Genomic DNA, 15,018 nt, shown 5'->3' on the forward strand with positions numbered 1-15,018 from the left:
CGGGAGAAGAGGCAGGGCCTCTGGGGAAGGGGCAGTGCAGGGCTTTGGGCAGGAGAGACAGGATGGGGTGGTGCCTCGGGGAAAAGAGGCAGGGCAGGGGATGTTCTGGCACTCTGCTGGAGTTCTGGTTTTTAAATAATACCAAGCTGGCAACCCTATACTATGGTGAAGGGGATCCTATAAGTACCTATGTGCCTTACATTATTTAATGTGCGTATTTGTCCTCAACACTCCTGGTAAGCATTATCACCATATTTTACCAATAAAGAACTGCGTCACAATGAGTAACTTACCAAAAGGAAGTCTTTGGGGGAGCATGGAATTGAACGTAGGTCTTGAGTCCCTGACAAATGCCCTACCACTGGATCAACCTTTCTTTCTTCAGGATATCTGTGTTTTAATTGTAAGTGTAACTCATTTAAACTATGTTTGGAAAAAACACACAAAAAAGTACCCGTTCACATTCCTAGCTATTGTTGTAAATCATAGTCTTTAAAATGCGATTAGACACAAAGACAAGGTGATGAATGACAAGCAGAGCTCTAAATGAGATATGGCTATATGAAATACACAGTTACATCTACATCTAAAATAATCAATATGCAAGGCTGTAAAATGCTGTAGCCTTTGTTTGATAAACAGATTGAACTATTTTCCTTCACTGTCTCTTCCCTCCTTCATTAAATTCAATTTTAAAAAATGCTGGCCATGGAAACCTGTCCTCCTCACCCCCTGCTACAATTTTTGCCAAGGTGGAAAAATTAAAAGTGATAGTCATGGTTTTCGATTCAATAAGAAAAAAAATAGAAAGTGAATTTATTACTATGCTTGCTGAAAGCTCCATGTGAAGCAGAGCATAATTTGGAAAATTAACAGGCGCCTCAAGCCAACACACAAAATTCTCCTATTCCTTTGGCTATACATCTCTGTTCCTATCTATCTTACACAGGTGTTGTGAGGCTTAAAATCAGTTCATGTCTGTGAATTGCTCTGACATCATTGGATGTAAGGTACTGTAAGGGCTAAATATTATTTAGTATTATTAGTATTTGTTAAGTGGTTGTATGATCACAAACTACAGAGGCGGGAGGGGTAGCTCAGTGGTTTGACCATTGGCCCACTAAACCCAGGGTTGTGAGTTCAGTCCTTGAGGGAGCCATTTAGGGATCGGGGCAAAAAAAATTGGGGATTGGTCCTGCTTTGAGATGATCTCCTGAGGTCCCTTCCAACTCTGATATTCTATGATATGCTAATTGTTAGCAATAGAGCCCTTCTTTCCTTAGCCAAAACAACAACTAAATTGGCTTACTTACTTTTCACTTTGGGGAAGGGATTCATTACATCTTATCTGCATTTAAGGGAGATAACAAAATAGAATTCCTGTATGTGAGCAACACTTATTACTTCATAATATACCAATATGAAGCTTAATTAAGTAAGTTTCTAAACTTCACCAGTAGGAGGCAGTTGTTTACTTTTTAGTTTAGTTTCTGTTTTGTTTGCTTGAGAAATACTGTAGTAATTTACTTGGGCATACTCTGCTCTCAGTCTTTACACATGGCCACTTTGGACTTCAAATAGTTTTAGCTCTAACTATATTTTCTACAACCTTTATAACATTCTCCTGCATTCCAAAATAAGAACTTTGTTTCAAATTTTATCAGATTTAACATTTCATCATTTAAACAAAAATTAATCCGATACTTTAAACAAGTACTTCTTTCACTTTTAATGGTTTCCTAGCACCCAATATCAAATGGCCTAAATTGTACTCAGAGATATTAAATGCAAATTTCATAACTAAATTTAGAATTAGATTAATTTACTGTCATCAATAAAGCAAAAAATACCAAGCTGGTGAAACAGCTATTTAACCTTCCTTAATAGCAGAGGAGTTGTATACAATGCTTTGGATCCACGTGTGGAACTTCCACTGCTCTCAGTGGTAACTATGTTGCCATTAAGACTTGTATGGTTCCAAGTGTACAGGAAAAAAAATAGTTTCAAGGTAGTATCTCCTGCCCCAATGAAGGAATCAACATTACCACAGAATTCATCATTCAGGTATTATTTTTCATGTATACCCTTCAGCTTTATATAAAGTCTTATTTCAACAGATTGTTTTGGCAGGTTGGCACATCAGTAAATGAAGATACTTACAGGTCCTTTTATTTGAGATGCACTCTCAAATTCATCAGCATCCTCCATCAGTGTTTCCACCCCAGGCACTGAAGCTGTTCCAAAGAGGTAGAAAAGTAGTAATGTCACATTCATCTAATTAATTAGAGTATAATTAATCTCACAGAAAATGTAAAATCTGTAAATTAACTGCCAGGATGGTAAATGTGACTACAGAACAAGTGTTGGGTTTAAGTTATACTTTGTGTAGATTTTAATGCATGTCTAGGTTTGAGCTCAGTTACTGTGTGTGAATAATGGCTTGGTAGAATGTGGGAGAGTATTTCTAAATGGATTAGGGTGACAAAGAACTAAATATAGCTGCCAAGATGTCTGCAGCTTATTAATTTTATTATTAGTTTAACTATTAAAACAAAATCCTGCTTGTCCTTTAGTGTGTACAGTAGCACAGTTAAGCAGCTTTAATTTAATCAAACCAATTTAGACTCCCACTGGAGTGCTGTTAAAAGAAAACATCCTTGGAAAACAGAAATGCTAGCAGTCTTAGAGGGTAACGTTCAGAAACCTCAAAGTATAAGAATTGTTTTCCATTAACATTAAGACACAAGTGTCATTAGAAATTAAATTATACGCTGAATTCTGCATGGACTATCCCACATAGGCCTCTGCTTCATTAATTTCAGCCCTGAATTTGGCCATAACAGTCTCAGATGAAATAGTACGTACATGTTTAAAACTAAGCACATCTACCCTACCTATGCTAATAATTAACACCCTCATTTAAATACTTTTTCCAATACATCAGAATGCAAACCTGGAAATTTTTAATAGATCTACTGTTTACAGGAAAAGAGTTTATAGAACATTCACTATAGCCTTTTTAAACACTCCTAGTTAGAAATCATTTGTTGGTTAATTACATGGAGCAGAAAATAGAAACCAATAATGTATACGAAGAGGGGATTGTAATTTTCACAACAAAGAATTGTTTGTATAATAAATAGACAGCTAAAGTTGATTAAACTCACTAATTACACTATATCACACAACATAATCTTTACCCCAACACAATAAACCTATAAATACCACATATGTACTGTGTATAGCAACATTTATACTATTTTTCTTCTTTTCAGAGTGTTTCAGTTAAAATTGCCAAAGGAAACAAATTCCCTCCTGTACCTTGGACATTTATGCAGCTAAGCACCATATCGTGAAGAATCTCATTTTACATTATACTTGTATCAACTGCAGCAATATTTTAGCACTAGATGCTTCCCATAACAATTCATGCTCTTTATTTCTTTCACCTTAGCAATTTGTTCTCTAGTACAACTTTCGTATTTGATTCCCCATGAAAGCATGCACTGACTGTAAAGATATGTTTCAATTCAAGATGATATTTTTATTACAGTTTTCACATTTTGGGCCTGTTCTCCCTGGTTTCATGGGGACTTCTTGCAGAGTAAGGTGCACTTCTTTACATGAGGGGGCCAGGATCACACCCTTATTAGTTGTTAAGTGAATGCTTTAATTGCTGCAGCAAGTATTCCTCAGTATTCAAGCTGAAAAATCGCAAGCTGGGGGGGGGGGGGGGGGGGAGGAATATTGCTTCCCCAACAGCAGATAGCGTTGTGACAGCAATGGGACTCGTGGTCCTGCTGCAGAGCAGACGAGGAATGCTTTGCAGAGTGTCTTCACCACCATGGACCCCAGCTGGGGACATGCCAAGAAAAGAGCAGAGGCTGGGGTAGTGAATCCATAACAGACCTGTGGAGGAGCTGCTTCTCCCCACCCCTAACCTCCATGGAAATTCCTGTAACATAACCTAGGGACACTCAGGCTGTTTGCTGTGAGCAGTATTTGGTACTGAGCTATTAAATTCCTCTGCTTATCATTTTTAGTGAAGATATATGGTTCCATGCAAAGATAAGAGTTGATTTATAACATTATTACAAAAGTCTTGTATTCTAAAATCTTAATACTGAGGGTCTAATTTTATTCTCTCATTAACATTAGATTAGATCATACATGAATCCATTTAATTCAACAGGGTTACGCTAATGTAAAACCCACATAGTAGAAATCAAAATTAGGCCCTGAATTCTCAGTGAACCTAGTTTAGTGCCTAATGCTGCAGCTTTTACTCACATAAGCAATCCTGTCACGAATCATCACATTGACTTCAGTTGGCTGAATTGCATGATCCTGGATTATTCATGAGTATGGGTTGCTAGACCAGATATTTAGCGAATTCATTCTAAACCCAATACATTCTAAAATGTACAAGAGAAGTATTCCAGATCTAATAACTTAACATCATGCCCACTATCTAAGTAGCAGATCACTATCCAAAAACAGAGGCATGCACTTTAATTTTGCTAAGCATCAGCACTGTGCTTGTGTATTCTGAATCAATGGTTAGCATCAGCATTTCTCAGTATATAACTCCTCTCTCAGCAGGGAGTACAGCATGATTAGCAGTGATAACTAAGAACAGAAAATAAACTCAAATTACATTGGACAAGCCTGATTTAAAAAAAAAAAACCAAAAACCCTAGCAGAAAGGTTTATCTTATGATGCATTCTCATAGGATGTAACTAAAAATTGGAAATGTATTCGAATAGCTCTGCTTAGTATTGTAGGAGTTTTCCAACAGTGTTTAAAAGATTTTCTACTGTTTGGAGATGATTGTCACCACATATGCAATACCAACTGCAGGGAAATATAAGATATGCAGAAATCAGGCTGTACTGTAAATATAGTAAAGATTGATCGGCTGGGCAGCTATGAGTTTCATGCCTATTTCTGGATTGTGCCTACTTATGAAAGAGTCATTTTTCAATCAAAATATATTGCTGGTCAACACTTTAAGAAAAAAACATTTTAAGAAGAGAATATTTTGCCCAGGGAATGCCATATGAGGCAGAACATTTCTGAGAGAGCCCCTTGTTAAAATTTTGGCAGTACATGACTGCTGCCGTCTCTCCTCTTCCCTGGAGGCTACATTTTTTGTCTTTCTGGGTTGTGGGTTGTTACTGTGCAGCTCCTCGCGCACAAGAAGCAGATGTGTGTGGGGTAAGGTGGGGGTCCCTGCCCCACTTGCCTGCCAATTACTGAGGAAACCTGCTCCCTCCTTCTCTTTTAAGTATCTTTGGAGAGGAAGCACAGGATTTGGGGATGTCCTCAATTCCTCCAAATGCCCATCAGATGCAGGAGTCTCCATCCCATAGCAGGAGTGTTCTGTCATAGAGTCATAGACTTTAAGGCCAGAAGGGACCAACATGATCATCTAGTCTAACCTCCTGCACGTTGCAAGCCACAGAACCTCATCCACCCTCTCCTATAATGGACCCATAACCACTGACTGAGTTACTAAAGTCCTTGTTGCCCACCTTCTGCTGCTAGCACCAGTCATGTCCTTGAAGGGGGCAACTCAGAGTAGCCCCACCTGGCACACATCGCAAAATGTTCAATAAAAGAAATCAACTTTGGGGAAAGACAATACTATCTACAGTAGATTTCAGTTGAGTAAGACATATGCTAATATTTATGGGTCCAATGGAGATATCCTTCTGTGACAGCATGGCAGAGTGCATTATTGTTTTGGGACAAGGGTGTTTGGGCAGGAAGGAGGAGAGCTAACCTCCAAACAAAAGCGTAATTTTCTATTTAGTGACACATACTCAGTTACAAGCACTGACACTCACTGTTTGCAAAATGAGGGTGAGGAATGAGGCAACAACTGAAGACTATCCAAATACCAGCAGAAGATTTAGGTTGCTATTGTCTCCAGTTATTCAGGAGGGCAGACATTCAGTGAAATAAGTAAAAGTAGATTTGTTACAGTCCACAGTAGTTCTGTTTTGTTTTGCTTTTATTACCAGGCTCAAAAATGGCTTAACTGGTGGGTGACTGATAAAATCCAAAAAGATCCACATCAAAGTTGTTTACATCTAGACATTTTGTACCCAAAACTGTTCCAATCTGAGGGGCTACCTCCTTCCCCATGACATAACTGCTGTAGCTGAGATCAGGCTAGACCCCCCCCATTGGTATGAAAGTGAGAAGCCTGCTGGCAGAACATTCACAAAAAGGCCCATTTCCACTTTTCCCTATCCCGGCGCAAAATAGCCCAAACTTGTCCCAGGCACACCACAAAGCCCATATGTTGGTGTGGGAATTAGAGGAGGGCTCAGACAGTTGGAGGCAGGATTTCTCTTGGGAGAAAAATGTAGGTTGCCTGCTCACTGCTGATTAGTATGATCTCAATGCACAACCCTAATCATAGAAGTACTACTGCTCTTTTGAGCTATTGCATAACTCATTTTTATTGTCAAGGATGATCAGTGCTGGACAAGCATTCTTTGGTGTGGAGTTTAAATCTAAATGTATTTAATTATTTTTTGATTACAATATATTATTTGACCCCCACTATTTCTTCATTATTATGTTTTGCTGTGAAGGGCAGCAGCACATATATTGTATAACTTACCATTGGAATCTGATGCCGCTTGCTCAGTCGTCTGAGACACTAGTGAGACATCCTCTGCCGTTTCTGCCAAGTTACCTCCTTGCAGCCTAAATGAAGAAAAACATGTAATATAGATTTCTGAATTGTTCTTTCTGAATTGACCTGTAGATATGAGACTGGGGTAGTTTATTCCTGGCCATATCCAACCACTTAACATTCCAAATATTAAATGACAATATTAGCTAGAAAATAGATATTCATGATTCAAACGTGCAAACTTTCATTACCCACATTATAGCCTTCTCTGCCCCCTGCTTGAGGTCTCAGTGCCCTGACACCTCTGTGCAAGGAAAACCAGTTCAGACTGGCTAGCAACAAGACTTAGTCCTCCAAAGACTAGAATGGCCAGGAGGAGACACTGACCAATCGGGAGCTAGCTGGCCAAGTTAAGAAGGCTTGCCTGGTTCTTCTCAGGGGGCAGTTCTGAGTGAATGTGGGAAAGAAGAGGAGCTCCTCAGTGCTAGCCCAGAACCCAGGGGCAAGGTCAGAGCCTTGCCTTCAGGCACCACCACTAAGTGCTTTCCTTTTAGTTTTGTTTGTTTATTTAAAGGCACAGAAAGCTAAATTAAGAATTTATTATTTTGTTACTTGACTGTTTCGAGGCTGATGCCAAACTGATGGCACAGCCCACCCTGCTTCAAGCTTCAAGAACTTGTGGACTAAAGCAGGAAGTGCCTGCAGTGCCATGGATGGCCCTGAAGGGGACACTACAGAGTAGCTCCATCTAGCACACATCCCAAAATGTTCAGTAAAAGAAACTGACCCTGGGGAAAGATTCAACTGAAATCTCCAGTACATAATCTTGTAAGACTTGTGCTAATATTTATGGGTCCAATGGAGATATCCTCCCGCTGGGGATATTGCCTTCAGATGTCTTGATATGCTACTAAGTGCTTAATGTGAATTTGGTTTTTTTTTATAACCCATTTAAATCAATCAGAAGCATCTCTCTATATATATTAGAGAGACAAGGTGGGTGAGAGCTTGAAAGTTTGTCTCTTTCACCAACAGAAATTGATCCAGTAAAAGATATTACCTCACCCACTTTGTCTCTCTAATATCCTGGGACAGACATGGTTACAACACCACTGCATATTTTCAGTTATACTTTTACAGAAGAGAAAATGTGTGTAAAAGCACCTTCTTTTTTCAGTTCCCTATGCTTTCCTCTTTGCGTCTACAGACTGCAATCAGTGTCTCAGCAGCACTTTTTAGGAATAAGTGCCCTTCTTCCTTATGTTTCTAATCAAGTGCTTAGATGAGTCCCACTGGCCCTCTTCAGGCTCCTCTGAACCCTGAGTCTTGTTTTCATCCTTGGGTAACGATTTGCAGCACTTAATCGCATATAAATGTCAATTATCTATAGTTAATCTTAAATGGAGGGATGTTTATTAGAACATGGAGAATATTAAAAAACAAATTTAAATTGAATGAATTTAGCAGAGTCTAGGAACTACAACATTCTAGCTCATTGGAACAAAACCTTGAGGTTACAAGCACAGAATCATATCTAATTAAACTCTACAAGAATGTCCCTCTCTCTCTCAGTGCTCACTCCCTCACTCTGTCATTGTCTCACTCTGACCTGGTTAATCCAAGCCATGCTGCTCTTTTTCTTACTGGCTGGTTTTCATTTCCAATCTCAAAGTAATCTGAGGTCATACAGCTATTCACCCTCTCCCCAACACCAGTTTGGTGACTTTGTTTCTCCTCTTGTAACATCTGGGTTGTAAGTTATCTTCTCTTTGTCTACTGTTTTCTAGAAAATAGCATCTTTAGCCATTATGTTAATGATTTTGCCCTTATCACCTTTGTGATAGTTTTTGTTCATCTCATAATGCCCAATACAAATCCATGAAAACTTTCATTTGAAGTTGCTCCAGACGGTAAGAACATAACATTTAGAAATATCATTAGGGCTATTTAATGGCTTCAGTGGTCTCCAAAACAGAAGCTCCATAAGTATCCCAGGTTCTGCTTCAGCTATTCTGAACTCAAGTGTTTTCCATTTGGAGATAGGTGCATTTTCAGAAGTGACTTTGGTACTTAGGAGCCTAAGTTCCGATAACTTTCAATGAGACGAAGGCTCCTAAATCAGTTAGGCTGAGCAGAGCAAAGATCTGGGCCCCTAGTTCTAGGGCTATAGTAACTTCCATTTCCTGAAGCAGTTGCTTTTCCAACAGGGCAAGGAGAAGCAACATGAAAACAGGGATAAGCATTCATCAAAGACAAGTTTGATTGGTCTTCACATCACCAACCAAATAGCTCTGCTCCTCCTGCCTGAACAGTAGATGAGTTGTCCGCTTCACCCCCTTACATAATGAACTCATTTTGTTCACAAATAGGCCACTTGAGTATTGTCCTATGCTATCTCTTAGGACATATGCCCCATAGAAAGGTACACAAGGTCTCTGCTCAGGACTAAACATTCAGAGAACCATTCCATGGGAGTTTTTGTATGGAAAAATATTGTTTGTCATTATCTGGATTCCATTCCAGCATGCAACAATGTATTTATTTAAATATATCTGACATGTTGACATATATTAAAATGGATTTTCGTTTTGTAAAGTTAAATAAATATACATTAGATTTACCAAACTCTTCTTAAAAGGCTAAAAATCACACAGCTCCTACATATCTTCACTTATTGAGTGCTAGGATTAAACAGATTCTTTTACTGTGTGCCTTTTCCTCTACAGAATGCAATTATTTTGTTGCTACACCAAAAATATTGTCTTTTAAGTGCTAAAATATTTTTCCTTTGTCTTGAGGTCTCCGAAAAAGTTTTTCAAAGTTTTTATTGCCTTCATTTTCAATTTTTAGTGGTTTTGGTAAACACAGACATCATCCTTATACAATATGTTTTAAATTTTATGGTATATCTCAAACTACTGAATCAAACTACACAGTACCTCAGATCACAGATGAACTCTGTCTCAGTTCCTCCAAGAAGGCATTTCTATCTAATCTACTCTATTTCTTTGCATTTCTAAGTGTTGCTCCCATAGTATTTAGATGCCACACACTAAATTAGGAGTAGCATCACATTTGAAAAAAGGATCAGACTTGCTACTCCTTTCTTGGTTTATGCTGCTTTCCTGTTGATTTATTCTTGCTGAATGTCTTCTAAGGGGAGCTATGTTGCATCATGCTGCAGCCACTATTAGCATGGGAAGCACTGCACAAAGACTTCTGTTAATTCTTTAGGATCTGATACTGCAAAGGCATTGGCATGCATAGACCCCTGATTTTGCATGCAGTTCCACTGACTCTGATTCCACACAGGACTCAAGGTAAAAACTCTTTAGCATAGGGATCTTAAGCCCTGATTCTCTTTGCCCCTCATCTTGCATAGTCTTTTACACCAGTGCAAAGGGGATATAAAATAGTACCAGTCTGATTTGGTAGCATTTTACAATCGCTCTGCACTGGTGTAAATGATGACATGGGTGCAGGGCAATGGAGAGGCAGGCCCCTTGTCTGCAAAGCATCCAGAAAGTGAGGAACTCCTAACTAGTAAATACTTCTGAAAATTCTGCTTATCTGACAGTGTGTCCTTTTAAATCTAATTCAGGTAACAAGACCTTTCTGAAATAGCTGGCTGCCCTCTGGTGTTACACGTTATTTTCTTTAATGTGGGTCAATACTTGATTCCTAATATCCAATATTTTTCCACATCCACACTATCTGTACAGTGATCTCCTACAGTAGAGGTGATTGGTATAGTTTTGTGAAATCAGCTGCATTTGGGTCTCCGAGAGAGACAAATGTAGATACTTTTACTGTATCTAGGCACGCAATGCCATTTCCTTGGGCCCAGTTGTTGCCTCTGCTAAAGCATGTGGTGGCGGAGGCATTCCTTAAGCACCTTACTCAAACCTTTATCTATCCAGAACCAGAGGATACCAACCTGGTGCTACCATCCCCCTGCCTCTCCTGGGACCAAGCAGAGGAAGGGTTCTGGAAGTTGGCCTGAAGGCAAAAGGGAGTGGGAGTCCCCATTCTCTATGGCAACATCCCCTGGCCAGCCTGGAGATTTTTGTGCAGAAATTACAGTGTTATTGCTATTCTAAACTGCTGTGCTAAGCTTAACTTCTGTGGAACCTCTATGTGGTTGCAGCTGCAGATGATGTAAACCAGGGCAGGATTTGGGCCATAAAATGTATTGAGAAGTTGTAAAAAATTCTGAACTGCAGCATATACAGCAATTTGTATAAATATACAAGAATTATTACTTCTCAGATTATGTACAACTAAGGGCCCAGTCCTGCAGTACTTACTCAAGCAAAAGTCCCAGGGATTCCAGGATCAAGGTTTTCCTGAATAACGACTATGAGATCAGGCCTGATAGAGTTGCATAAGATACATGAGCAGGTACAGGCATGAATGTGAATCAGTGCAATACTGGCCCCTTGCACATTTAGAAAATAAGGTGATATAAAACCAGAAGTAACAATGTTAGCTACATTCCCTCATTGAAACACTTCTATCAAAATCCCCCATGTCCACATCAGAGGAAGGAAAGACCAATTCAAAAATTAAATCCAAGGTTGTAATTAGAGAACCTTTTTATCGAGCACTTTGAAAAACTTCTTTTCATACTCCTAAAAATAAAATAAATAATCTATAAGCACAGTATTATTTGAAAAATGGCAGTGATTAATGTAAGCAATAAGAAACATTAGTTTCCTTTTAAAATCCAATTACAAAAATATTTCTTTTGACTTCCTGTCTTCTGAAAGGGTGATACTTTCTATAAATGTTTCTGACACTTACACAGTATATAATATTGCTAAAATACTGAAAATATATTTGCATATAGATGCCCTCTTAGCTACAGTGCTAATTATTCTCTCAGCATTGACTGACGCACTAAAATTGTAAGTGACTACTTCAAGCAAGACAATCTTTTTTTAAATCTTATCATATAAAGTTTACCCTGCAAAGTGAAAAATTAACCCCCACAATCATGGAGGTGACACATAACCACACACTATAGCCCTGATTCAGCAAAGCACTTAAATCGATGAAATTATTTGCATGTTTAAAGTTAAGCGCATGCTTAAATGCTTTGCTGAATCGGAGCCTCTGAATTTAGGGTCAAATTCTTTAAGATACAGACTGCAACAGGAGCATTCATATTATCAAAACAGAATGCAGTTGGATATTAAACTGACCAGGTGCAATTGCCTGAGATGCAGCCTCTGCTCAAATGTGTACTGCTAAACTAAAATAACAATTTGAGTTATTGCTTGAATTATGTTGCAAACCCTCCTACAGATGAGGCTGTTGGGAGTATTCCGCACAGAAATTAGTTTTGGCTAATACAATACAAAATTATTGTTTCTATTCTCAAGGGCAATTCCTGTGTGGCAGGAACATCCCAAAATGCATTGTTCTGTGATATCACAACTACCAAAAGTCACACTGCAACTCCTGCGATTATAGATGTCAGAGATGGAAAAGACCTCATAGAATTATTGACTTCATCTCCTTTCAAGTACAGGAGGCAGTCCCCTAAGAAGCATCAGATATTAAACTGCTATGCTAGTTCCATTGTTACAAACCAAAAGGAAAACAAGACAGACTAATGGGGAATTAATATTTCATCTTTCCATTCTCAAGATGGAAAGATGCAGTAGGGGGATTTCACAGAGATTAAATTATGTTTTTTTTCCCATTAGTTAATGGCCTAGATAGTGGAGGCATTATGAATATGCATTTGGGATAACTCACTCTTAAATTTAGATCTACAGTTCCACTTTCCTACTGGCCCAGCTGAAGGAGGGTGAGAGAAGAGAAAACATCTCTTGATAATGGAACATCCAATTGCCAACAAGAATCAAACTTCCCTTGTCACTGGGCTACTCTAAAATGGGGGTTTCTAACATCTTCCAATCCAGGGGTCCTCAAACTTTTTCAGTGTAAACATCTTACTAGAGAGATTGGCTCACGGATCACCTGGAAAACCCCCCACCCTCCATTCTGTTGGCCAGTGCACAAACGGCATTCCAGGGACAGCTTCATCAAGCCTCTCAATATAAAAGTTACAAGAAAACATTTAATGCATTATGAAATGTGTTTTACTGTTATGTAGCAGCTGGAAAGAAAGAGGAAAGCCACCACCATATGACTAGTTAGCTCTCCATTGACCACCATTCTGACAGCCATCACATGAGTCACCAGTTTGAGAATTGTTGTTCCAATCTAATTTCCAGTTCTGGGAAAGTGTTGTTTTATATGTGGGGTGAACTTTGACTTCTTCCTTTTTTGTCAGACAAATTCAAAAGGCTGTTTGTATTTTGCAGAGGGATTTAGTTTCCCCATTTTTCATATTAGCTTTAAGGCCTGACTTCACAGAGAACTTGATCTGGGATTCTGGAGTCTACACTTCTGAGATGTTTCCTTGCTATCGGTTTTTACAGGGAAGCAGCATAGTCTAGTTGACTGAATATGAGACTGCTATTCAGGAATTTCTGAGTATTAATTCTTGTTCTGTCATGCATGCCTAAAGTTAAGTATCTAAATCCATATTTAGGTACCAAACTACATGGCCTCATTTTCACAGTTGTTCAGCTCCCACGAGCACCTTGCCCAGCTACATAATAAGGCTTATGTATGTCGCAAGGATGTTGTGAGGACTAATTATGCTTTCAAAGTACAATACATGTATGAACTATAGCATTCTATAATGAACTTAAGAATGTCTATACTGGGTCAGACCAAAGTATCATCTAGCTCTGTATCCTGTCTTCCGACAGTGGCCAACGCCAGGTTCCCCAGAGAGAATGAACAGAGCAGGTAATCATCAAGTGATCCATCCTGTCACCCATTCCTACCTTCTGGCAAACAAAGGCTAAGGACACCACCCCTGCCCATCCTGGCTAATAGGCATTGATGGACTTATCCTCCATGAACTTACCTAGTTCTTTTTTGAACCCTGTTATAGTCTTGGCCTTCAGAACATCCTCTGGCAAGGAGTTTCACACGTTGACTGTGCATTGTGTGAAAAAATACTTAATTGTGTTTGTTTTAAACCTGCTGCCTATTCATTTCATTTGGTCACCCCTAGTTCTTGTGTTATGAGAAGGAGTAACTAACACTTCCTTATTTACTTTCTCCACACTAGTCATGATTTTATAGACCTTAATCATATCTCCCCTTAGTCATCTCTTTTCCAAGCTCAAAAGTCCCAGTGTTATTAATCTCTCCTCATACAGCAGACATTCCATACCCCTGCTCATTTTTGTTGCCCTTTTCTGAACCTTTTCCAATTCCAATATATCTTTTTTGAGATGGGGCGACCATATCTGCACGCAGTCTTCAAGATGTGGGTGTACCATGGATTTATATAGAGGCAATATGATATTTTCTGTTTTATTATCTCTCTCTTTCTTAATGATTCCCAACATTCTGTTCTCTTTTTTGACTACCGTTGCACATTGAGTGGATGTTTTCAGAGAACTATCCACAATGACGCCAAGATCTCAAGATCTAATAATGGTTGAACACTATTATTATATTACTGGTCTATCACACTTCTTTCTATCAGGGAAGTGTTTACAAATTAGAGATTCTGAATACAGTCATTTTGATAATTTGTGTTTTAAAATATCTATATTTTAATGTAAATTTCATGTCTCAAATCCCTCACTTTCTTTGTTATGAAGGTTTTTTATGGCTCTGACAGAGAAGCTTTGTTATTGTGAGCGAGAGGCAACTGATTACTGCCTAGAACACTGAAAAGACTTTATCGTTGTACTGTACATAAACTAATTTAATGTTCAGTTAAGATATGGTAAATTATTGTGCAAGCCCATATTTATTACAATGATTTTAAATCCCTATGAGACCTTTGAATAAAAGACATTATAAAAGCCAGTAATAAAAGTTAGATTTTTCAAAAAGACCTATTCTGTAACGTAATCCTTGCCTCTGCAAGAGCAAGATTGTTCATTACAGTACAACCTTCCCTTTTTTCAAATCCTTCCTTTACATCTAATGTTCTTCTGCAGATCCTTTCAGTGATCGCTCCATGAGACCTATTTTGTTTTAAGGTTGAACAGTCAGCCAGTGTATCATTTGTTTCGAAAGTGCTGTCGGCTTTAATTAGATGACAAACTTCTTGAAGCAGATCTTTTCTAAGTGTGGATACAGCAATGACCATGCTGTCAGCAGCACACAATAACTAATCAATTATCATTTTAATAAATACATGTTGTAGGGCTTCAGCATACCAGGATGAAAGTCCAAGAACGAGATTTTCGAAGTAATGTCGGGACTTACACACACCTTCTGACATGCTGCTTTGAACACCTCAGTCTTGATTATAAACAGTAGC

At 38.6% G+C, this 15,018-nt stretch overlaps 1 protein-coding gene across 4 annotated transcripts in view; it reads right to left on the minus strand.

Annotated features, from left to right (window-relative positions):
* The window catches only part of C2H8orf34 (chromosome 2 C8orf34 homolog), a 352,576-nt gene that overhangs the window by 157,728 nt on the left and 179,830 nt on the right, over positions 1-15,018 (minus strand). For all 4 annotated transcript variants that reach the window (XM_043539523.1, XM_043539522.1, XM_037892467.2 and 1 more), the window contains exons 9-10: positions 6,636-6,721; positions 2,161-2,234 (exon numbers count right to left, since the gene is read on the minus strand). In XM_043539523.1, the coding sequence (XP_043395458.1) occupies positions 2,161-2,234; positions 6,636-6,721 (160 nt within the window). The remainder of the gene's footprint in view (positions 1-2,160; positions 2,235-6,635; positions 6,722-15,018) is intronic.

Source organism: Chelonia mydas, chromosome 2 (assembly GCF_015237465.2).
Source record: "Chelonia mydas isolate rCheMyd1 chromosome 2, rCheMyd1.pri.v2, whole genome shotgun sequence".
In the NCBI taxonomy this organism is placed as follows: Eukaryota; Metazoa; Chordata; order Testudines; family Cheloniidae; genus Chelonia; species Chelonia mydas.